The sequence below is a fragment of the Nanorana parkeri genome, unplaced genomic scaffold, assembly GCF_000935625.1.
Source record: "Nanorana parkeri isolate BGI_ZX_2015 unplaced genomic scaffold, ASM93562v1 scaffold123, whole genome shotgun sequence".
NCBI lineage: Eukaryota > Metazoa > Chordata > Amphibia > Anura > Dicroglossidae > Nanorana > Nanorana parkeri.
Window position 1 is genome coordinate 147,841 of NW_017306391.1, and position 25,596 is coordinate 173,436.

Consider the following 25,596-nt stretch of genomic DNA (forward strand, 5'->3'; position numbering starts at 1 on the left):
GGGTTTTTTTTATTGCGGGGGGGGGGGGGGGGGACAATTATGGATTTACTGAAATCAGACCAATACTATGCTAGAATGTATCATTCATGTTATACCTGCAAGGGTCTGCAACTATAACAATTATAAACTGAACTAATAACACTCCGTTTCCTAAATAGGGAATTCAAAGCAACTATTTTGTCACTGCTGAGAATTTGCTACCAGTTCTAAAACGACACTAAACTAAAGGAGTTAAATCTTAAAAATGCATTCAAGTACATTAACTGTTAAATGCATGTTATTTGAGTGTCACTCACTTGTAAGATCCTCAAATCCTCACTGAATTTGTGCTGACACTGCATTTTCTTCTGGGGGGTGGCTACTTTTGTTCCCCATGTATGTAGTAAAGTAGCCACCACTCCAAGCTCACTCCATGATGGACTACAATGCCAATACAAATTAGAACACTAAACATGAGGATTGTAGTCCATCACAGTAGCAAGTATGAAGTGGTGGCTACTTTACAAAACACACTGCGACCCTGGGGAACAAAAGTAGCCACCGCTCCAGAAGGAAGGACAGTGTCAGCACCAATTCAGAGATGATTTGAGGAACTACAGCTGAGTGATACACAAATAAGAGAAATTTTTTTAATAGTTAAAAAAGGTACTAAAATGCATTAAGATTTTTAACTCGAGTTTAGTGTCAATTTAAAGATGCCACGAGACATAGAAATGCAGTAGACTGTAAATGGTAAGGCCTCATGCACATGGGCACATGAGGCCGTGTAACGTAAATTGCATGCGTATTTCCACCCCGGAATCCACAGCTGCCGTGTACAGTCTTGCCCATACTAATCAATGGCTTAAGGTGGCTGTACGTGGGTTTACATCACTACTTGTGTAAAAACCACACATGTATAAGGCCTTACGCCCCTGGACAAAGAGTAGCTGTGCCCAGGGTTGTACGCACGTATGCATGCACAAGTTAACGCAAGTAGTTGCGTCAACCCACATATAGCCATTAATTATTTTGGGTGGACTGTACGCAGCAGTTGTGTATCCCAGCCACATAAACATGCCTATATTTATGTTATACAGCCTCATGTACCTGTATGCTAACACCAAAAACCCACTGTCAAAAATCTGTTACTGCAAATCTCAACCAAAGACACTCCATAGTTCTGGCTCAATCTGGGGAGGAAAAGAGCAGTATTGGTTAAAAGTAGGGATGCACCGATACTAGTATCGGTGCCGATACCGAGTATTTGGGTGAGTACTCGTACTCGCCCAAATGCTCCTATACCTAGCACGAGTACTTCCAGTATCAGGAAGCCGGGTAGCTAATCATTACACGCTGCCCGGTTTCCTGATTGGCCAGGAAACGGCTCCATGCTCTCTCGTCACTTGTGATGAGAGAGCATGGAGCCGACTTCCCGGCGAATCAGGAAGCCAGGTAGCGTGCAATGACGCGCTGCCCGGCTTCCCGATTGGTCAGGAAGCTAGCAAATCCGGAAGCCGGGCGCCGTGTAATGACGCAGCGCCCGGCATTCCGATTGGCTGGGAAGCCGGCGTCATGCTCCCTCGTCATCTCATGAATCATAATATTAAGAAAGTTACCTTAAAGCATTAGTTTGTATTGCTTTAGAAAAAATGTGACCTGTCCCTTTAAGAAAAAGTATCAGTAATTGGTATCTGCGAGTACTTGATCAAAAGTATCGGTACTCGGTCTTAAAAAAGTGGTATCGGTGCATCCCTAGTGAAAAGTATTAACCCATTATATATATTAGAGCTTCTTTTTAGCTGGGGTGTAACAGTATAGTGTATTTTCAGTGAGTGTATAGTTTGAATCAACATTGCAGAGATTACCATTTTTTTTTTTAAATTTCACATGCTTTTCTTATTGATATTTATTTTAAAATGTGATTTTAAGATTAGCCACTAGAGGTAGCTCTCACTGGGTTACTGCAATTAGTCTTACAGCCCAATTTCAGCCAAACCGTTTTATTTCTATTTTAGATAGAAAGGATAATAGTTAGAGCCTCTGCCTGCGTCCTTACTGTGAAAAATAATCCTCACTTCCTGTCAGGACAGGAAGTAATGGGAACCAATACGAAAACAAAAGCACAGTTTTAGTAGAGAGAGTTCAAACTTCTGACAATGCTCTTATTGCTGTCTGTGTATTCCTGTCTCGCAGACTACCATAACTCACATTTCTTGTATGCTTGTCATAGAGACAGGAAGCGAGGCAGAAATTCTCTGAAATAAATTTTAAAAAACTCATCCACACTATATCCAATACTAACAAAAAGGCCAAAGCTGGGCAACGTTTTCAGAAACTAAAAGAAGTTTTGTCTGTAGTTCCACCAAGATATCACCAAGGGCTAGTTCACACCATCCCTTGTGGCCGGAACACACTGGATCACATTAGGGCCGGATCACCACCCCGGAGCAACCTAGAGTATGTAGCTTCATATTCTGCATTGCTATATAATTTATTGCTGAGATTTGTAGTCCCTCTAAAGCTTGAAGTCACTGGCAGAACTACCAGGGTTGCATCGCTTGAAGCTGTGACCAGGCCCTGACACTCCACCACTGTCCTGAAATCATTAGTCTGTATTGTTTTAGAAAAACTGTCACGCGACACTGAAAAAAAAGGTATCGGTAATTGGCATCTGCGAGCAATTGAGGAAAAGTATTCGAGAAAAAAAAGGTATCAGTGCATCCCTAATTTATTGTATATTACGGGAAGATTTACCCTCAGGGATGTTCGCGGAATCATGCACAAACGCGCTTGTGGTGCCATTAATTTCTTTTGGCATCCCAAACGCAGCCCACAAATCACGTGGTTTTCCGCCGCATGTGCAAATGTGCAGACTAAAATGCGTGCCGCTCATCGTACAAATAGGCGCAAGAGCATGGATATGATCCCATTTAAATCAATGGGGCCACGCCGCAAAAGCGCCCCATCGTGCATTCCCAGGATGTGCTGCCTGGGAACGCTCAGATGTGAACCAGGCCTCAATTAGCACCAACACTGCACAGTGATGTGAGGCATGCCCAGGGATAACTTTCTCTTCCTCAAAAGTTTAGGGGCTTTTCTTGTATGGTGCACAGGTATTTCAAGATCCTAGGCCTCTCAACAGTTGCTACAATACTAGGCTTGCTGTAAAAGGGTGAATTAAAAAAAAAAAAATCACAGGTTATAAATGTAAATTTTCTTATACCACGTTTCCTACAATTTGTGTTCCAATACCTTAAATCGTACTCATCCACAAATTATTACGTAAACATAAATTCTAAACATGAACATATGTAAAAATTTGAACATACCATGCCTTCTTCCCCATGGAAACGCACGGCAATACCTTGCTTAAGTTTCTCACAGTTTGATTTAAACACCACTTCACAACTGCTCCTAAAAATAGAATCTAAATATGTAACAAAAATTAATTGCATTCTTGTTGAAACAAAAATGTCTGGATTAAACAGGTAGTTATGGGCTTCGTACCTCTATGCACTAGCAATATGTCATTCTCATTTACAGGTCTATGAACCATATCAGAATCTGGCTGCCCAGCGTGTAGGTGTTCGTAAAACCACTGGCACCGTTCCTTAAAAGGCTGCAATACAAAAAACAAAGATGTATTTCTCAAATTTATAAATCCCCGGTGTACTGCTCGTACATAATCTATGCAAATGATATTCTTCTGGGCAAGAGAAGATTGCATCCCAATTCTAAGACAATACAAAGAATATACAAAAATATATTCAAGCAGGAAAAAAACAAAAAAGACTGTGTTTTGCATGGTAAATGTGATCTAATTCAGGAATAGCTTATAGGAGAGCTGCCATATTATACTCTGACAATGCTGATTTTATTCTAAAACCAGCAAAAAACCTTCATAAAACTTAATTATTCTATATCCAAAATATAAAGCATGATTGTATACTGGGATCAACAAAAACTGGAGGTCTGTTTTATTAAACTAATCTTAACCATCATTAATAACATAATTTATATCTACCTTGACATTGAGACCCCTTGGTTGTATAATGTGGATCACGTATGCCCATATTGCTTTATTCTATGACATAGCCCAACTGCAGTTCTACTCTAACTACTGCCAGTAGGATCCAAAAAAAAAAAAAATCACAAATATTGAATTCCTCCCCTGTGACATAACATTTTTTTTGTAGTTTTTATCCTTTCTCGTCCTGTTCCTATAACAAATATTGCATGATGTCCTGGTCCTAATCAAATATTGCACGCTACACATTTAAACATAGAAAAAAATATTTCAAACCAAAACTACCATCTTAACTTTTTGTGGGCACAACAATTACACACTGCATAAACAATTCTTTAAAAAGAACTCCAGAAAAATGTATTAACCCTTGCAGTGGGGCTACCTCCACACTGCAATGGTTAACTGCTTGTTTTTTAGTTATACTCACCTGAACCGTGAAGCCGGATTGTTCTTAGACCGTTCCTTCCAGCCTCTCTCTCCCCCTCTGCTGCACTGGTCTGAGGTCCTGTAAATTATCACTTTCTATACACTGTGTATGGACCCAAGGAGCTTCGGGGGGAGTATAACTGTCAGTCTTGCAGTGCCACCCGGGACTCATAATTCCACAACAGCTTCAGTGCCAAAGGTTGCCTACACCCAAACTAGAGTGTTACATGATGTGTTACTTGATGACCCAGTATAGAATTTTAGAACAGCACTTAACCTTAAAGAAGAGAGCCAGGAAAAAAAATGTCATACATTTTTATAAAATCTTTATGTTTAAAATGTACAGTTTTTGAGCTAAGACAAAAATGAGCAGTTAATGCTTGCAGTGCGTGGGTAGCCCAACTTCAAGGGTTAATTAAAACATTTCCTGGCTCTCTTCTTTAAAGGAGAACTATGGGGTCAGTGTTTACCCTCCCGTTACCCTAAGCTCAGTATACCGCGAGCTACAGCTCGCGGTATACTGAGACGCCGCAGCCAGAGCGGATCCCGACATGGAGTGACAGCTGGCTCTGCCTATCTAGAGGCAGAGCCAGCTGTACCCGCCCCCTCCCCCGTCCGTTCTGACAGTCAGCGCTGGCAGATTGGAGCGGGGAGAGGGGAATCCAGCCCCTCCCCCTGTCACGGCAGAGAGCCGTGACAGGATCGAGAGGTGAGCGAACCCGGTATGTGTTCGCTCACCTCCCGATCTACTGAGCCGACCTGTGACAGTCTCATTGTCACAGGTCGGCTAGAACTATGAGGTGAGTGGAAATCACTCATCTCATAGTTGTCCTTTAAGGTTAAGGGCTGTTCTAAAATTCTAGACTAGGATAGGTCATCAAGTAACACATCATGTAACACTCTAGTTCAGGTGTAGGCAACCTTCGGCACTGCAGCTATTGTGGAATTACAAGTCAAAGGCATTGCAAGACTGACAGCCACAGGCATGACTTGCAAAGGCAGAGGCATGATGGAATTTGTAGCTCCACCACAGCTGGAGTGCCGAGCATTGCATACCCTTGCTCTAGCTTGTCTTCTCTCTGGCTGAAGTAGCTCATCTGCATTGACAAGTGCTAAATTTGTGAAGGTATGTTAAGGCATAAAAAAAAAAGTAACCAAAACATAAAACGTAGTTTGTTTGTTTTTTTTCGCTTTGAATAGTGTGTAAAAAGGCTTTAACCCTTTCAGGTTTTAACTAGAGGTGCACCGAAAAGGAATTTTCAAACCAAAACTAAAAAATTGTCAGGCTGAAAACAAAAAAATATTTTTCTAACCTTTTTAAAAAAAATTTTTATTATTATATTTTTTTTATGTTTATTATGTTATTTGTTTTTGGGGGCTTCGGTGAAATATAAAGGGTTTAGAGCCCTGTTTTTCCATTTTGAAATAGAAAAAGGGATTGAGGACACAGAGCCCTCAATCTCTTTTTCTGCAGCCCATTATGAATGAACAGGAAGGATCTATACTGAGCGTTCCTGTTCATTCATAAACTGTGGATATAGTATCAGTTACCTTGTCCACAATCCTGAATGAACAGGAAGTGATGTAGAGCACTTCCTGTTCATTCATAACTAGGGACACAGTAAGCCCTCAGTTATTTACAAACACTTAGCGATCAGCTTAGTGCTTGTAACCCGCCCTCCATCCTGACTCGCATGAGGCCAGCTGGGAGGTGTGGGAGGAGAGCTCAGCCTCTTTTGACAGCCGACTGCTCCCCTGAACCGCTCCACTCGGCATCCTGAGCGGTCTCCTCCCTGCTGGATGTTGGTCTGTAGCCCCTCGGATTCCCACAGCCTCTGTGGACACAGACGGGGCAGAGCAGCGGACACAGACCAGCGCCCAGCGGGGAGGGGAGAAGCCTAGAGATGCACTGAATTTTCGTCCGTTATGGTACTTTTGGCATTTTGCCTAAAGTAACATTTTCATCCGAAATGTTTAATCGGCCGAAATTTCGGTGAATCCCTAGTTTTAACCCTGTGCTACTCTATTAAAAAAAAGTTTTAGGCCTATTTTAAAAACAGAAGTCTGGACAACAATGTTCTTAACCCTTGCAGTGGGGCTGCCCCTGCACTGCAAGGATTAAGTGCTCGCTTTGTCTAGGTGCTAAAAAAAAAAAAAGTTACTCGGAGTTAGAAAATCATCGGAGGTGGCTTGCTCTTAAACCAATCCCTGGAGCACAGTGTATATGACGCGAGGACACCGAGGAACAGGCCATCGTTGCAGCAGAGGAGGAGAAAGGCTTCAGAAACCAGAGTAGCAGCCAGCCAGCCCATGGTTTGGGTGAGTGAGTATAACTTTTTTAGCACCTAGACAAAAACGAGGACCCCGCACTGCAAGGGTAAAGAACATTTTTGCCCAGAGTTCTGTTTTAACTGTACCTTATTGTAAGGAAGATAACATGCGAGTTAATGAATGTTTGAGCATGCAATACAGATGATCTATGGACTGCTCCAGACACTCATGTTAATAGGCTAAAATCTACGGCTGGTTAAAAGCACAGAGGGGAATTTATCAAAACTGGAGCAGACAAAATGTGGAGCAGTTGCCCAGAGTAAACAATCAGCTTCTCTCTTCAGTTTGTTCAGTTAAAATTTGAAAATGAAACAGAGAAGCCGATTGGTTGCCCTGGGCAACAGCTCCAGATCTTGTCTGCTCCAGTTTTGATAAATTCCCCTCATAATGTTTTATAACAAACGCTGCCCATGCTTTCTATCGGCATGTTTGTCCTTGTCCTGCCCTAATAGACAACTATTTTCAGTCAACTTAAACTTCTGTGTTGGTGGGATTTAGTGAATACAAAAGTAGGAAAGCACCAATACCGATACTAGTATCGCTGCCGAGGCCAAGTATTTGGGTGAGTACTCATACACGCCCAAATGCTCCGAAGCCTAGCCCGATACCTGAGCTTCCGGTATTGGGCTAGGCAGCGAGTCATTACAGGCTGGCCGGCGTCCCGATTGTCCGGGAAGTCGGCTCCATGCTTCCTTGTCACTTGGTGATGAGGGAGCATGGAGCTGGCTTCGCGGCCAATCAGGAAGCATGTAATCACTCGCTGCCTAGCTTCCTGATTGGTTGGGAAGCTGGCCAATTAGGAAGCCGGACAGAAAGTCATTACCCGCCCCCTGGCTTCCTGATTGGCCAGAAAACAGGCTTCATGCTCCATCATCTGGTGACAAAGGAGCATGGAGTCAGCTTCCCGGCCAATCAGGAAGCTGGGCAACGAGTCATTACACGCTTCGTCAAAACCTGGTGACAACGGAGCATGGAGGAGGTTTCCCTGGTAATCGGGAAGCCAGGTGGGGAGTCATTACACGCGCCTGCCTTCCTTAATGGGAATATCGGTATTGGAACTTGTACTCAATACCAAAAAAACGGTCTCGGTGCATCCCTATTACAAAGCATACAGCCAACTTTTAAAAGGCCAGTAAAGAAACAGATATGGGAAGCTGATTGCCCAACTGCTTTAAGAATAAGATCTTCCCTCTACGGACTCCAGTCTCTAATTCAACACCCCAGAAGCCTCACTCTTCCTTCCTCAAGTAAAAAAGGCAAAGGGAAAAGAAAAATCCTTTTATAACAGATATTATGCTGTAATCTGGCTACGCTGGGAACTCAAGGGCAAAGATTTGCAGATTGCACATTAACTTCTTTAATATATCCAGATAATTCTAGCAAAGTATGCAAATATAAGCTTTCACCATTCCCTTGCTTCCAGCACCCCTTGAGAACAGTACTAGAATCCTCAACATTTCAAAAGTTCAAATTCCTGATGACTGACTGTGGACACAGAACTCTGTATGTAGTTTTATACTAAGGAAAAAATAACCGAGATCATTTTAAATATCCATGCTTTTAGCTGAAGATTACAAGATCGTTCCATATCACTCTCTATCAATCGCAGATTTCTCCATCATATAATACCTATATACATTTCTATGTAACTTAACAAAATACATATTGTAAATATACTGTACAGTATACTATATATACACACACACAACATACAATGTACTGTACTGTATATTGTATAAATGCATGTAACATTCAAAAGACTAGGATTTTATCAACATTTATCAGTTTTCAAAATCAGAGACATTTCCAGTGACTCAGCTAAGCCAAGGAATGCCACTGAAAATCTGGTAAGGTGTGCAGCTATTATTTGTAATGCCTGTTACAAATGTACAGGAAGCCTCTATACTGAGCTGCTCCTGTCCATTCATAAACTGAGGGGATAGTATCAGTAACTATGTCTACAATCATGAATGAACAGGAAATTGATGTAGAGGACCGCCTATTCATTCATAATTGGGGATGCAGTACCTAAATACTATGTCCTCAGTTATTTACAAACATCGGTGTGATCAGAACTGATCACACCGATGTTTGAGCAGTACATGGAAGGATCAGCAAACATTTCACGTTTGCTAATCCTCCCCACTCCCAATCCTGTGTCTGGTATCTCTGGACATTGATAGTGGTCAACGAATTGCAGTAGCTCTGTGCGGCCACTAGATGGTGCTGTGCCCTCCGCTCAGCGGCTACTCTTGCTGCTCTAAACTGAATGGTGGTTCTGGGGATGCGTCTCAGGGGGTGAAGCAGCATGGAGAGCCCAGACAAGCGTGGGCGGAGTACACCTCCTCCCCTCCCCACTGGTCACCTGTGGCTGGAACGGCTCTGTGTCCCCTCCAATCCCCGCTGCTTCTCCCGTCACTGGCGGGGGAAAGCAGCAGGGATCGGAGGGGATATAGAATGAAGCTTGCAGCTGGCGCCCAGCGGAGAGGAGAGAAGCTGGGGATGCACCGGAATTTTGCCTGTTTTTTATTTTTACTAAAAATCGGTATTTTGCCCATAGTACCATTTTTGGCTGAAATTTCAGTGTATGCCTAAAGAAAACATCGAAAGACACCCATGTTAATTAAACCAACAAAACCATAAACAGCCTCCTTCCTTAGATCTTTTCTTGTATTTTACCAGTTTTGGAGAACTTTAGGCTAGGTATAGAAGATAAATGTTACCTTAAGAACTGCAAGCTACTGTGTATGGTGCAAGTAGGATAACAAGCAACACAACAGCCAATTGTCATGTTAATCATGAAAAAGCAATTATGTGCCATAATCAACTGCAAGAAACTGATTTTACACTAAGTACAAAAAGCCTGTTTTCTTAGCTGTTCATTAAGGGACACAAGATAAGGAGTAATTTGGAGGGACAGCGGAGCCAGGGAAGCAAGACGGGGTGTTGGGCAGGGGGGTGACACACATTACCGGCCTGTGGAAGTGATCTGGTGGCAGCTCAAAGCCGCCAGAATCGCTTCCAGTGCGAAGCCGACAGTGGCGGCTATATGTTTAAAGGGGCCCACTGCCAGCGAATGCAGCAGCAAAAGGGTTAAAAGATAGTTTTTGAAGAGGTAACTTGGTCGCTGATAGTTGTACAGGTGGGTCTTCATGAGAGGCACCTTGTACACAGGTTTTAACCAAGGAAGGAAAAGCAAGTGATATTTAGAACAAGACGGCATAAGCTGATCTGTTCTATGATGGTACTCAAGGATAAATGCTGTCTGATTGCAAAAAGGTTATGATTCATCCCATTTCCTAGGGTGAAAATCTCTTGCCATGTACCAGGCAATGTGCAGTGATGGCTCTTACGGAAGGCAGACATCCTAGCTAGCTTTTAGGAGTATGGCAATTACGAGATCAGAAAGGCCTCCAACTCTTAGGACCTGAGCTTCAATAGCCATACCGTCGAACCTAGAGACTTAAAAGGAGGGTGATAAACCAGTCATTGAAACAGAAGATTTGGTCGATGTGAAGGAGCCCATGGGGCATCTGCCAGAGTTCTGATGAGGTTGGTGTGCCACATCTGCCTAGGCCAGTTCAGTGCTATGTCTATCACTGGAATATCATCCACCTCAAAATTGTGAAGCAGCTGAGGAAGGGGTTTCAGAGGAGGAATGGCATTGGTCAGATTTTACTGATCCCACAAAGCCACCAGAGCATCTACTACTATGGTCAGAGGATCCCTGCACCTGGAAACAAACTTCTTTAGCTTGTTGTTGAATCTGGGAGGCCAGAAAGTCCATATCTGGAGTTCCCCACATGCAACAAATGTCCTGAAACCCCTCTACGTGAAGAGACCATTCTCAAGGGTCCAGATATTGGTGGATGAGGTAAACTCCTGGCTATCGTCCATGTCTGGAATGTGAAGGGCGGACAAGACTGAAACGTGAATTTGTGCTCAAGACAGATTTTTTTTCGAATTCTCTCTCAGCAAGACTTCCTTCCTGGAGGCTGATGTATGCCACTGCTGTGGCATTGCCTGACTGAATCCAGATCGGATGGCCTTGCAGTCAAAAAGTCCAGTGTTGAAGGGACAACCGAATCACTTAAACTCTAGTATGTTGATTGGAAGATTAGTTTTTTTTCACACAACCAAGTCCCCTGTACTGACAAGGCATCTAGGACTCCTCCCTAGCCTGCCAGGCTGGATTCATGAGAATCTTCCATGAATTTGGAAGTAAACAATTCACTGACTCCAGGGCTGGAATCTTGAGCCACCAAACAAAGGCTGCAACAACGAATCAATTTAATCGATGATAAACGCTAATGAGAATTCTTGTCAAATATTCTCCTTATTGATTAGTTGCATAACCCCCACCCCCCCCCCAAACACACACACCCCTGCCACTCTGCTCCTCCATTTTCCTCCTCGCTGGGAGCCGATGTAAGCTGCAGTCTGTGTCCCCTTCGATCAGAGGGGACACAGAGCACTGCAGTCGGCGCACAGCGGGGAGTAGAGACCGCTATGTCTCTGCATTCCCCTGCTGCCGTGCCACATTCCTCCTATCTGCTGCCATGCCCCGTTCCTCCTCTCTGCTGCCGGGGGTAAAAAGTCAGCATCAAGTCTCCCATCCAGGGGCTAGGAGCAATAGCCAGCCTGCTAATGGCCATTTTAAATTGCAATAGCAGGCTGGCTATTGCACCCGCCCACTTTCTCCTTCAGTTCCCTCCTCTGCTAAATGACAGCAGGCAGTGGGCGGGTGCAATTACCAGCCTCTTATGGACTATTGCAATTTAAAATAGCCTGGTTATTGCTCCCAGCCACTGCCTTACATTCAGCTACCTCAGCAGGTAGCTGTCATTCCCCAGTGAAGTGGAAAGGTGACAGAAGGTAGGGTGCACCTACGTACGAAAACGACGATTGTTATACACGTCAGGTATCGCCGTGTGCGCCAGAGTGAGTATAATAATTCTCGGGCCAATATTTATGGCTAACTCTAAACTGATGGTAATTGGGAACAACAAACAGGTTTAGGTAAATCCTTGAAAACGTTTCGCATCTGGAACAATGACTCCTTGGAAAAAAAAAAAAAGAGATCTGCTAGAGCAGCATGGAGGTGCGCTATCCTATGCAGAGATGGGGGCAAGTTGTACTCTGTGGGTTTGCTTTTTGCAATAAAGCAGATGAGGATAGCCTGGAAAACATGTATATGTTATAATATATAAATACATGGAGGTGTGCGGTTGCCATCTGTTTCACTTATTTGATTTGGTGTGGGGACACACTGGGGGGCTTTAGCTGCCATTGTAATGTGCTGGGCTTCTGGTGTGTCCATGTGTGTTTAAGGAGAAATGGGCTGCTATTTATGCTCCAAGATGGAGGCTCTCATAGATTAGCGTTAGGACCACACTACACAGAGGGGCCTTCACAAGGCAGTGTGGTTTCCACCTGTTTTGCAAAAAAGTTGTGCAACTAAAACCTCTGTTTTTAACTCTAAGGCCTCATTCACACCCAGACGGCATTTCAGTGTGGATTCCGCACTTTTTTATGCATTTGTGCAAGCATAAATATTGTCGTGCATTTTTATGAGCAGATTTGTCACATTCATGTACATGGGAAAAACGAGCGCAAACGCAAGCAAAAACGCACAATTGCAATGCCCTTTTTCAAGCATTTCTTTAAATCTAAGGGGAAAAAAATCCTGCTGATCTGGCCCAAAAAAAAAAAAGCTCATCTATATTTGCCAGCTACGGACTTTATTCTACGCATGACACCACACGCAGGGGCTATAGAAATTAATGAGATTTTTTGATTTAAGCGTTTCAGTGTGGCACAATACGTGCAATAAAAGACATGACGTGAACGGGGGCTAATAGTCAGACAGTGTAATTTGCATGTTTTGGGAAGGTTTTTTGCAGGCTAGCTGGCAAGTGTGCTGGGAATTATTGTGTTTGTACTGTGTAAAGCCCTTCCATGTGCACCTTACTTTAAAAGCCAGTTATAAATCGATGACTGTGGTTGCCATTTGTTTCATTTGTCTATATACTATGGGAGGAATTTATCAAAACTGGAGCCAACAGAATCTGCCCATGGCAACCAATCAGCATCTCTCTTCAGCTTGCTCAGGTAAGATTTGAAAATAAGAGAGAGAAGCGGATTGGCTGCAGTGCAAATCTGCTCCAGATTTTGTCTGCTCCAGTTTTGATAAATTACCCTGTATATATAATAAGTAATTAACACTTTCAGTCTCTCACTAAACCTGTGACATATGTTTTGGGTGGTATGAACCTTACAGCATTTCTCCTGTACCCATGGCAAATGAAATGAATATGGTCACCAGAACAGGGAGGGGAAAATGTCCTCAAAGATTATAATCCTTCTGCATTTATATGAAAGGGAAAAAAAAAACATTTTGGGTGGGTTAGACAGGTTCACAAACTGTATTTCATTAGATTTGTTTGGAGTATTACAAATATTTGGTAAATCCAATACTAAATGAATGCATTTACACAAGTATAGTGAGTAGAACTTAAATAAAGTCACCTGGGCTTTTATTATGTGCATAAATCTTGACATCAGCTCTGGACACTCCAGAAGAAAATGGAAGTGGTCAAATATGATTATGGGATTCCTGAAAATATAAAAGAAAATATTTTATAGACCTGCGAATCATTGCATTTTGAATTTCTGGTACTTTAATTGTTACAAGTTGTTAATTTTCATTTGTTTGTAATAGAACAAACAATAGACTGCCATGTTCATGTAAATAGGACTACAAGAGAAAATATAGAATGAAGAACAGACACAGCTTAGCTTGTTTTCAGAGCAGAGCATCAGCTTATATACTCATGCTTTTTTGAGCCAGCAAATCAGTAAGTAGTCAAACAAGTAAGGCCATTTTCACACATGGTGCTGAAGGAGTATAGGAACTTCTAAGTGTCTGAAATATCTCAGTTATCCAGGTTATGGTATAGCTAATAGTAGTTAGTAACATTTAGCTGGGCCTTTACAACTCTAATGAGTGTCATAGACATACCCTATCATTTACAGCCACATGGGTAACTTAGTCAGCTTAATCCAATCACCATCAAAGTCAAGGCAGTGTTGGTTGTCTAGTAACAAGATGGGAGGTGTGAAAATGTGTGAAACACCCTATTCTTGTTAGAATATCTCATCACCATTGTACCATTAAGTCTGAGACCGGTGTTAATTGTTTAAATTACATGGCAATAAGTCTTATTTGTTGTCAATTTGCCAAGGTAAAGTCTTGACTTGCACAGTCCACCCTCCTATGATGGCCCAACAGTTTGTTTTGGACGACAAAACAACCGCTGAAATAAAAAAATAAAAAAACAGATGGCCCCAACATAAGTAGTGATGGGCCCGAGCGTGTTCGCAGCTCCACGTGCCGAGCCCGCCAACGCCAATCACAGGTACTGAGACATTTCCCGATCTCTGCAGCTGCGGACCGGGATAATGTATCAGTACCTGTGATTGGCGCTGCGGCACTGTCAGCTTCCTGGGGGGCTCGGCACGTGGTGCTGCGAACACGCCCAATCCCATCACTAAACATAAGAGGGTAAATTGCAAGTCGGTCTTCCAACATCTTAAAGTGTAATTTCACTTCTGCAGCCAAATTGGTATAACATCTAGTTTATATTTGTTATTTGTGTCCATTTACATTTAATAAGTTCTAAACTTAAAAATTTGAAATGCTTTTTACTTGTTTAAAATCCTACCTAGCTTTACCCCTTTGTGATGTTAAGGAGGGGGCTGTGTGAAGTTATGTTTACTATAATTAAACCTGTCTGTACTGTGTTGGCAGATTTCATTATCAGTTGTAAACTATATTTAAATACACTGTCAGTCCTTACAAAGGGTTAAAGTCTTCCAGGCATTGTTTGTTAATGAGAGGAAGCTCAGTTTGACCCTCAGTCTGACACTATAGCTTCACTCTTAAGCTACTCAGAGTAGTTTGGAATTTGCACAAGGGCCTTCACCAGGAGAGACATCTATAAGCTAATACATTTATTTGTAAAAATTATATCTTTAGATATGCTATGTGAATAGGAAAACAGAACAAACATGTGCAGTATCTCACAGAAGTGAGTACACCCCCTCACATTTTTTAAAATATTTTATTATATAATTTATATATCATGTGACGACACAGAAGAAATGACACTTTGCTACAATGCAAAGTAGTGAGTGTACAGCTTGTATATCAGTGTACATTTGCTGTCCCCTCAAAATAACTCAACACATAGCCATTTATGTCTAAACCGCTGGCAACAAAAGTGAGTACACCTCTAAGTGAAAATGTCCAAATTGGGCCCAATTAGCCATTTTCCCTCCCCGGTGTCAAGTGACTCGTTAGTGTTACAAGGTCTCAGGTGTGAATGGGGAGCAGGTCTGTTAAATGTGGTGTTATCGCTCTCACTCTTTCATACTGGTCACTGGAAGTTCAACATGGCACCTCATAGCAAAGAACTCTATGAGGATCAGAAAAAAAGATTTGTTGCTCTACATAAAGATGGCCTAGGCTATAAGATGATTGCCAAGACCCTAAAAGTAATCTGCAGCACGGTGGCCAAGACCATACAGCGGTTTAACAGGACAGGTTCAACTCAGAACAGGCCTCGCCATGGTCGACCAAAGAAGTTGAGTGCACGTGCTCAGCATCATATCCAGAGGTTGTCTTTGGGAAATAGACGTATGAGTGCTGCCAGCATTGCTGCCGAGGTTGAAGGGGTAGGGGGGGGGGTCAGCCTGTCAGTGCTCAGACCATACGCCGCACACTGCATCAAATTGGTCTGCATGGCTGTCGTTCCAGAAGGAAGCCTCTTCTAAAGATGATGCACAAGAAAGCCCGCAAACAGTTTGCTGAAGACAAGCAGACTAAGGACATGGATTACTGGAACCATGTCCTGTGGTCTGATGAGACCAAGATAAACTTATTTGGTTCAGATGGTGTCAAGCGTGTGTGGCGGCAAGTGTGTCTTGCCTACAGTCAAACATTTTGGAGAGGACAACTTGTTCTAAAGAGGTGTAAAAGAGACCATCTATGTCAAATTAAAAACAACCATGCCTAAACAGGGGTGCTGGCATTCAATACCATCCATCACCCCACTCCTCTAACCTTGCAATTTGACTACACATATAACTGCAATATAAACTACATCAAGATTTGTATATAAAGGAAGCTCCAAGCATACACTGAAGGTGATCAGTGTTTGCATTTCAGCATATAGCAGGGCAATCGACAATTCCAGGCATCAGGCTATTTATAGGCGTAGAGCAAATGCTTATAAAAAAAAAAACCTTTGATGATTATCACCATTATAATCAGTTATAACCATTACAATCAGTAAAGAAAGTGTAAAGGGCAAATAAATGCCAATCGAAAATTGTTTTTGTTTATATCTTATCCTTCCTTAATTTTTGCCATACGTACGCTCATGTTGCTGAGAATTATAATGTGCTTTGAAGAGCAACTCCAATCAAACAGCTAAACAAACTGTTTCACTTGTCAAAAGATCTAGAAATTAAGTACAGCCATAGATGACTTGATAAAAGCAAGCGTTGCGCTCATTTTCAAGCATTACTGCAATTATAAATTAATAACAAGTGCCTTAGGTTGTGGTTGTAACGGGGAACACTTATTCCTGTGAAAACTGTCTAAGAGGAACATTGGGAAGATATCTTATTGCTTTCTGTTGAGTGTACAAGACAGGAAGTGAAGAACCAGGACTGTTTTCCCCAGCTCATTTCCGGCCACATAAAAATCCAGCAAGGTTTATATGCATTAAGATTTTTTTTACTTACTGTTGAATCTTTTTCTGGGAGTTATTGAGAAATGCACAATTAGGGACAATTGGATTATACAGTCACCTACAGAAGGATTTAGGCACTGGCAAAAAAAGAAACATTGACCAGCCTACTATAACAAGGATGTTGAGTAGTATGGGTCTGGAGTGGAAATGGTTAAATGGAATTGCCTGGAAGCAAGCTGCCATCAGCCCGAGGACTCACATGCAAAAGCAAAGTGTCAGTTGACTCTTGCAACTCTGGGAGCCGAGAGTTTTACGTTTCTTTTGTGGAAGAAAAAAAAAAAAACTCAGGCTTGAGCTGTGTCTAGGATCTTCCAAGCAATGAGTTGATTTTAATGCAGACTTCCGAAGGCTCAGAATTGAACCAAACCTTTTTAAAGGTGTGAATCGTCCATGTCCCGTTGTCAGCAAGGACTTGTGCTGACCGTTTACTCAACAGGAGGTAGTCCAGATATCCTACAGTGAGGACACCTTGGGAAAACAAGGCAAACACAGGTGATAGAACCTTGGTGAACACAGGGGATGCAGAAGACAGGCCGAATGGCATAGCTATGAACTGCAAGCGACCTACAATAAAGTAAAGGAATTGGTGACGTTTTGGAAAAATATGTAAATGTAAGTACGTGTCCTTGATGTATACAGGTGCCAGAAAATCTCTCTGATGGATGATTTGTGAAATTTTTGGGGTGGATTAAACACATGAGCCAAATGCCCTCTTATGGTTTTGACAGAGTGAAAAAGGTTTGAATAAAAATCACTGAATCCTTTCCACCACATGAACTAGGGCAAAAGCTTCTTTCGCTATATTACCCACAATGGCTGCATGGAACTCTACTAATCTGTGCAATTACACAGGAAGGCATGAACCGGGGAGGGGGCAGAGAAGGGAACTTGTTTGTAGCTCCTAGAAACCACCTCCCAGGCATCTGAGATGTTGTCTATCCAGGTGTGCACAAAGGCTAACAGATGTTCCCCACTAAGGAAATTGGGGGTATCCCTTCATGCGGAAGAAGACGACTCGTCTGCATGTTTGGGGGGTTTAGGGGTGCAAGGTTTGTGATCAAACTGGACTCTTGGCTTGGGTTTGGCCTTAGAGCCTTTGAAACCTGTAAGTAACGAAAGGAACTCTTCTTGGCCTATGGGGAAGGGGGTCGTGCTGAGTTTTTCCAGCTTGAGGCCTAGGCTTCTGCTTGGGGGAGTAGTATTGCACTGCAAAATGTTTGGAAAGGGTAAACAGTTTAATCAGGCATTTTCCAGTCTGTGTACAAGGTTTTAGGTCTTGCGTCCTCTCAGGGATCCTAGACTGGTAGCAGCACAAGTTGAAGCCATAGACTGCTTCTCTATCTTTAAGTTGGGATGCTTGGCATCAGTAAGAACTGAAATGGTCTCTCCAAACCACCAAGTTAAAGAAAAAAGAAGAATTTTTTTATTAACCCTTGCAGTGGGGCTACCCTAATGATTCTGCAGAGGAAGGTGTTGAGGTACGCTTTTGGCCGCTGTGGTCAAAATTGCAATATGGCCCATAAAATCCTGCATAACTGCAATTAAATCACCCTAGGTTAAAATCAAGGAGGGATCCACATCCAATGGAACTAAGGAAGACTCATAAGACTCTTGAGACTCAAGCAGGGGACAGAGTTCCAGTCTGTGGTGTCCAGTCCTTGGGAGAGAACACTGCAGGCTGCCCTGGAACTGTTACTGGATCGCGAGCCAGAGGTACTCGAGACAGGTCACTATAGGTGGCACAAGGAATAACTAAGGTGAAACCTCGTACCTCTTGCAATAAGCAGCAATGGCAGAAAGATGTTACTTCATGATTAATGGTAGGAACAAGACCCCCTACCTAATGACACAGCACCCAGTCCCCTTGTACATAAAAAAAAAAATGGAAAAATAGGAGTAATATTGACACCCAACGGTTCTAACAAACTACAGGTGAAACTCAAATAATTAGAATATCGTGCAAAAGTTCATTTATTTCACCAATTTAACTTTAAAGGTGAAACTAATATATGAGATAGACTCATTACATGCAAAGCAAGATAGTTCAAGCCGTGATTTGTCATAATTGTGATGATTATGGCTTACAGCTCATGAAAACCCCAAGAACCCCAAATCCACAATCTCAGAAAATTAGAATATTACATACAATCAACAAAACAAGGATTGTACATAGAACAATAACGGACCTCGGAAAAGTATAAGCATGCATATGTACTCAGTACTTGGTTTGGGCCCCTTTTGCAGCAATTACTGCCTCAATGCGGGGTGGCATGGAATCTATCAGCCTGTGGCACTGCTGTGTTATGGAAGAGCAGGATGCTTCAATAGAGGCCTTCAGCTCTTCTGCATTGTTCGGTCTCGTGTCTCATCTTTCTCTTGGCAATGCCGCATAGATTCTCTATGGGGTTCAGGTCAGGCGAGTTTGCTGGCCAATCAAGCACGAATTCTAATTATTCGAGTTTCACCTGTAAGTAGGTACTGGTGCTCAGCCCACATGGCCCCAGAGGCTGCACCATAGCGCTGGACCTGGAAAGCAACTAACACAGTATAAAAAGGTCTGTAATGGGCCACAGTGTGGAACCGTGCCCGAAGGTCACATTTCAGGCAGATGCCGCAAAGATCCAAATCCTGTGGGGTTTGAGTATGGCTTCAAAAGCTATTGCTAAAGATATGTTGATCTGGATAGCGGTATAAAGAGACCAGCTTAAGCAGCTTGTAGATGAATGAATAACTAAATGTGCCGAGCTAAAACAATGATCAGATATAAGGAGTAAAAAAAATAAAAAAACAGTGACTCAAACAAATGTCAGTGAAAAAAATCAATCAGGTGTAAAGTCTTTAAATCTTCATAAAAGCTTGTAGATGAAGTCTTCACTGCAATAATCTTAAAAAAAAAAAGCAAAAATGGCTAGTGAAGAGTTAAACTTCCCTCAAAGAAAAAAAAACAACAGTAATCCTCCTAGGACACTAGCAAAAAATAGAGCCATGCTGGGAGTGAAAAAAGTTATAAACAGGCTGGTCACTGGTTTTTGTTTGCCAGTGTCCAAATCCTCCTGTAGCTGGCAGTATAACCCAATTGTCTCCAAATCCTGTGTCCCTTAATGAACGAGAAAGATACATAGAGTATATGTCTGCAAGAACATCACTGGCAAACCCTGCTATATAAATAAGGCATATATTTCTGTTATCTAGTCAAACAATTTATTTTCTTTTAAAACCACATACATATACCACATCAACTGTTTATCACCGAATAAACACCACAAATTATGAAGGACACAGCTGTAGTGAGGTTATTTTTAATGGTCCTGGCATTTATATACACAAGAGCTATTTTACTGCAAAGAACATTATCATCTTAAACTTGTGCTGAACGCTTTCCAAAAAAGCAAGTTGCTGGAATGCAATATTAGGTGGCTTCAATACTTTCTTAGTCATGACCTGGAATGTGTGCAGATCAAGAGTTGTGACTTTACTTGCTTCGTGCTTGTTCTGGGTCAGGTACTCAGAACGTGAAGTGATTCGATGATCGTGACAGCCAGGCAGCATTTTTTAGGAGGTGAACAGTGTAATTCTATTGCAGCCCATGTAATTCTCCTTTGCTATTCATAGGCACAAGACAGGGCTTGCCAGACTGAAACATCTTTCCATAAAAAGCAATGATGGTAGCCATCAGAAAGTTTGTTAGTTTATTTAAAATACAAATCAAATGGTACCAACTAATATCGTAATGATGCTTTCAGGAACACGAAATGTGCGTTATCTTGATGGAAAAATAGTTATGCCAAAAGACTGATTTTTCTGGCCACGTTCATATATGGAATATCTTACCTACAAATTATTATTTTCTGCTAAAGAATAAACATTAAACTTGAAACCACAAATTTCTCCATATATTGTCCACTATCTTATGTCTATATATATATATAGCCTACACAAGTTTTCTATTAAGCAAGAAATACATACGCTTTGCTATGTAGACGTTTTGGTTTTTAAAGGATTTACTACAAATGTTACATGTGAATAATGGTTTAACTTACCGTGTAACAAAACATTTCAAAACTTCATCATGATTGCACACAAATTCAATGAAACGCGGGGAAGTCATTCTGAAAATTGAATTTCAAAAGGAGAACTAGTTATAAAAAGTTTGTTAGATTTTAAATCCACCTGGTCTATTATTTAGTACATATCTACAAAAAGGCTTAACAGATTCAAAAACTACATTAATAGGCATACTCAACAACACGGTATGAAGACCAGAATCAATAAGCAAGTGCAGCAATCCAAAGCAAACCAATCAGATTTCAGTGTAATGCAGAAAGGTCAGTAAAAGGCGATTTCACACTGCAAAATGTGGAATGGTCATGCTGGCAAGATGTTTGCTAAATCATCCCCTAACATTCCCTCCTTACCTGTACCCCCTTGCACAGATCAGGAGTTATGAAACTGCAGCCTATGCTGTCCAAGGGACATTATGGTCACCTTCAGAGCTGGTTGTCCATGTTGGACTGAACATATGTGACCTATTCTCCATGGGAAATAACGAAAAGACAGGTCAAGGCTTGCAAGTAGACATAAGTCCTATGGAGAAAAGTGGCACATGTGCAATACCCTGTGGCTCTACCAGCTCAGAAAGGGAGCCAGAATAGTCATAGTGAGGAGGGGCTGTTAGGCTTAGCACAGTCCTTTTAAGTGATTAAGGTAAAATAGAGACCACCGAAAAGTAGTTATTTAAAGTAGGGATGCACCGATTTTGGTACCGAGTACCGATATTTTTTTTCAGTACTCGCCGATACCAATTACCGAGTAACGGAAGTCCCATTCAGGAAGCCGGGTGGCGTGTAATGACTCGCCCCTTTAACAAGAAAGTCCCCACTTACCTTAGTATGTGCAGCCTGTCAACCCCGAGGCCTCTCCAGCGAGAACACGGCCTTCCTCCGGTACCCAGCCAGAGCAGTCTGGCTGGCCAATCAGGAAGCCGGGCGCCGTGTAATGACGCGACGCCCTGCTTTCTGATTGGCCGGGAAGCTGGCTTCATGCTCCCTCGTCATCTTATTTGCATCAAACTGATTTTTATATGCATCTCTGGAAATTAGGGATGCACCGATATATCAGCCACCGAAACATATCGGCCGAAAATGGCACTTTTGGCTAAATGCCAAAAGTGCCATTTTCCTGCTGATACATCGGCACATCCGTGATTTCTTTCCTCCCCTCTGGGGGCTGCTCTTTGTCCCAGTGGATAGGAGAGAAAGTGACAGCCGGCCGAGCGCTGCGGGACAAGAGCGCTGTGAGCGGCCGGTGTCTCTCCTCCCACACCGCTCGGCCGCCTATGACAGTGCAGCAGAGCAGTGTGGGGGCGGAGACAGCGCTGTCACAGGAGGCTCTCCTCTCGCACTGCTGTGGCAGTGTGCGTCAGAGAGGAGAGCAGGCTACAAACACTCAGCGATCGCAGAGTGTTTGTAGATAATTGAGGATATGGTATGTTTAATATATCCTCAATTATGAATGAATGGGAGTGATCTATAGCCACTCCTGTTCATTCATAATTGTGGTTATAGTAAACATACTATATTCTCAAGTTAATCAATGAACAGGAACACTCATAGGAGGATTCCTGTTCATTGATAACAGGGGATACAGAAAAAGAGATTGAGGACTCTGTGTTCTCAATCTATTTCTATTTTAAAAGGGAAATATCGAGGGTCTGTTTAGACCCCTAATATTTCCCCAAAGCCCCTAAAAAGTAAAGTAAAAATAAAAATATTTCATAAAAGATGAAATAAATAAAAATGTAAAAGTTTATAAAATAAAAATTAAATATATTTTAAAAATAAAAACATTTTCGGTATCGGTTTCGACCTGACAATTTTGTCTATTTCGGTTTCTTTCAGTTTTTAAATTTCTATTTCGGTGCACCTCTACTAGAAATAGAACAATTGAAAAGGCCACAAGTTTCCCTTTAATGGCTAAATGCTACAGTAATCATTTTACAAATAGAACAAAGGGCATGCAAATCAAGCAGACGGTTAAAAAAAAAACAGAATAGAAATGAAATTTTTTTATCATCCAAGCAAACTTTATACTCTATGCAGATGAATGAAAAATACTTACCCGGGAGGCATCTGGCAAGAACAGCACATATAGAAGGCTTGAATGACAGCACTGAGCCTATTTGCTGTCATTGAGATAACGTCCTGACCATCTGCAACAACTTCCTGTTTCACGGCAGCTTCACAGCTCACAAAGTGTCCTGTGCTTGGTGATACTGAAAGATGTTCTGGGCTCCCGTCTGCTCCAAAGTCCGACTGATGAGCTAGAGGAATATCGTGTTGATTCACTGGCTTTTGTTTCAGCAAAAAGCTGGCAATATTGGTGGATGTGGATGTTTTCTTGTTTTTAGTCAGTTCAGCAGATATAAGCACTAACCATTCATCTAAAGAATGCCAAAGTAATTCTAAGGGCTGCAAAGATAAAAAAAATAACAGTTTACAGCAAACTGCTGAACATGATAATATTTGAGGAAACATGAGGCATTTATGAACGGGATTTACTAAATAGCAACAGAAAATAGATAAACATATTGGTTACAGTGATAAAATGTTGATATAAACTCTAACTGAATGCTATTTAGCTTCCTAAAGTACTGTGAATCATAAACTGCCATTCCAATTATTTTTATAAAATACTTTTGTTCTTTATTCCCCATACTTATTTACATTTTTAGTTATAGAAAAAGAAAGTGGATTGGTATATGGAATACCACACCCTATCTATACATGATATCTATATAAATAATTACATATTATGCATTAAAAGGGCAAAAGATAGGATTTTGTTGTTACCATAAAATCCTTTTCTCGGAGTCCATTGAAGGACACAGCTCTGAAGAATTCTGAGTAGGTTATGCTGCTGCCTCCAGGAGAAATGGACACTAGGCAAAAAAAGAATGAAAATCCTGCCACTTTAAGGACATAAACCCTCCCACCTCACACCTACTTGTAGCAAGCAGTATGAATGAAAATGAGGGGAGGAAGCTGTGTCCCTCAGTGGAATCCCATTTTCTCTATCATCCATTGAGGCACAAAGCTCTGACGTTCAAAAGCAGTCCAAAGATTCATAGATCATTGGAAAGAAAACGCTGCCTTCCTAATTGAGGCTGTGTGTTCCTCTTTAAAATTAGAGGATTCTGCTGTTATTTCTACTTCTGTGATTTCTAGTCTAGGTTCACATAAACCTGAGTGAGTCTTCCAGTTGTCTACTCCTTTAATGTGCACTGCTGAAACTGTTGGAACCTGAAGTTCCGCCCAATCCAAAGTTTGGCAAAAAAAGACATTCTGGCATTAACGAATCAATGGTACAAAAAAAAGTTTCTCCAATTTTTTGTCAGTTTTCATTGCTGCTGATCAACTGCTATAAAGTCACTTCCTGTCAACATGCATGAACTCCAGCGATGGCAGCATTGAATTTCTCAGGGTGGGATTCCTGATGGTGACAACAGTATACTATGCATGTGTAATGTGTGTTGAGATGGCCACTAGGAGTCTCCATTAGAGAGACATGCGATAGGATGACAAGGCAGAAGCACAATTAAGAGATGAGAAAGAAAGTGTTGTCAACCTATGACAGGAAGTGCCTGAACAAGGACTTTCACTGCAGGATTACATAGCATCATTTTCAACCTGAATATGACCAGTTTTAGTATATTTGTACCTGTTACTATTTCATTAACTTTGCAATTAATGCACTTTTTCTTTACTTGATTTAGTGTATAAAATCATTACATGGTTCCCTATCTTGATAAGTCTTAAGATGTTAAATTTTAAAAAATGATGATCATATACCCCTGCTACCCAGGCTGTCAAACTAGATATGTGGGCTAGTAACCTCTGCTATGTTGATAGCTGAAAGATTTCCCTAGTACCATATAAATTAGGTGGAGGAAGCCTAGTTGAGCATTTTGTAAAGAGAATTTAAAAAACAAACAAAAAACAAAAAAAACGGTGGACTTCAGGAAAGAATTGAGGAGAATAGGGTAAAAGGGATGGTGGCCTACCCCACTTTAAGAGGGGATCAAACGTATGAGAGCAGTTTACAACCTCAGGGAATCTCTGTTGAAGGTTTGTGGAAAAAAGTCGTTATCCATGAGGACCAAATGTATTCAGCGATTCATTATGTTGTGCATGAAGTTTAAAAAAACAAAAACAATGAATGAAACAAAGGTGAAAAATTGGAGATAGACCATAGGGGTATTACAGGAACACACCATAACCTTTTGGTAGTTGTAGAGATATGTAGTGTTTAACATTTATATCAAAGTTGACATTTTTAAAGCTTATGTTTAGGCAAAATCTTTCTTTTTGAGTTTTGGATAGAGTGGAGAAGAGTTAGACCCTCTGTCAGTTTTTTTTTGTATTCCTACTCCTCTATTTGACCTGGTGAGGGAAATCCAAAGAGTTGTCCCCAGAACAAAGCTAAGGGGAAATCTTCCAATGGGGACACCTAATCCAGAGACAACTGTCTAAGAGGGAAGTTCCCCTAACTTTTGGAGATGTGTTCTAACTTCCTGTTGTGTCTTTGGGACAGGATGTGAAGGGAAATTTCAAAAAAATGCAAGGGGGTTTTAAATCTTACCTTTTCTATGCAAAACTACAAAATAAGAGCTTTGGTTATACATAAGACTTTAATAACTTTATAAACTCTAAACCGTCATTTGATATGTAATCCCCTCTCCAAATGTAATGTAAACTATGTGCCAGGTATCTAAGCTGTAGGGGGAATTCTTGCTGCTGGCCCTCCAGCCATGGTGCTAACAGCCCACATTCCTAGTATGCTGGGCTGGTAGTCCTGAGGAATAAGACACAGGCACTGTAATACCCTGCATTAGAAACATGTATAAAGCTAATGCAGGGGATGATGTCTACATTTTGCTTTTTCACCCCTTGGAAAAATGTTTTGTGAATAGGGTGCTCAAAGCATACATAACATTTTCACATAAAATTGTTTCTT

The 25,596-nt window shown here is 41.6% G+C and overlaps 1 protein-coding gene across 3 annotated transcripts in view; it reads right to left on the reverse strand.

Annotated features, from left to right (window-relative positions):
- HACE1 (HECT domain and ankyrin repeat containing E3 ubiquitin protein ligase 1) overlaps nt 1-25,596 on the reverse strand; it is a 97,764-nt gene that overhangs the window by 40,526 nt on the left and 31,642 nt on the right. For all 3 annotated transcript variants that reach the window (XM_018553540.1, XM_018553539.1, XM_018553538.1), the window contains 5 exons: nt 22,702-23,051; nt 20,625-20,693; nt 13,295-13,382; nt 3,490-3,601; nt 3,312-3,409 (listed from right to left, as the gene is read on the reverse strand). In XM_018553540.1, the coding sequence (XP_018409042.1) occupies nt 3,312-3,409; nt 3,490-3,601; nt 13,295-13,382; nt 20,625-20,693; nt 22,702-23,051 (717 nt within the window). The remainder of the gene's footprint in view (nt 1-3,311; nt 3,410-3,489; nt 3,602-13,294; nt 13,383-20,624; nt 20,694-22,701; nt 23,052-25,596) is intronic.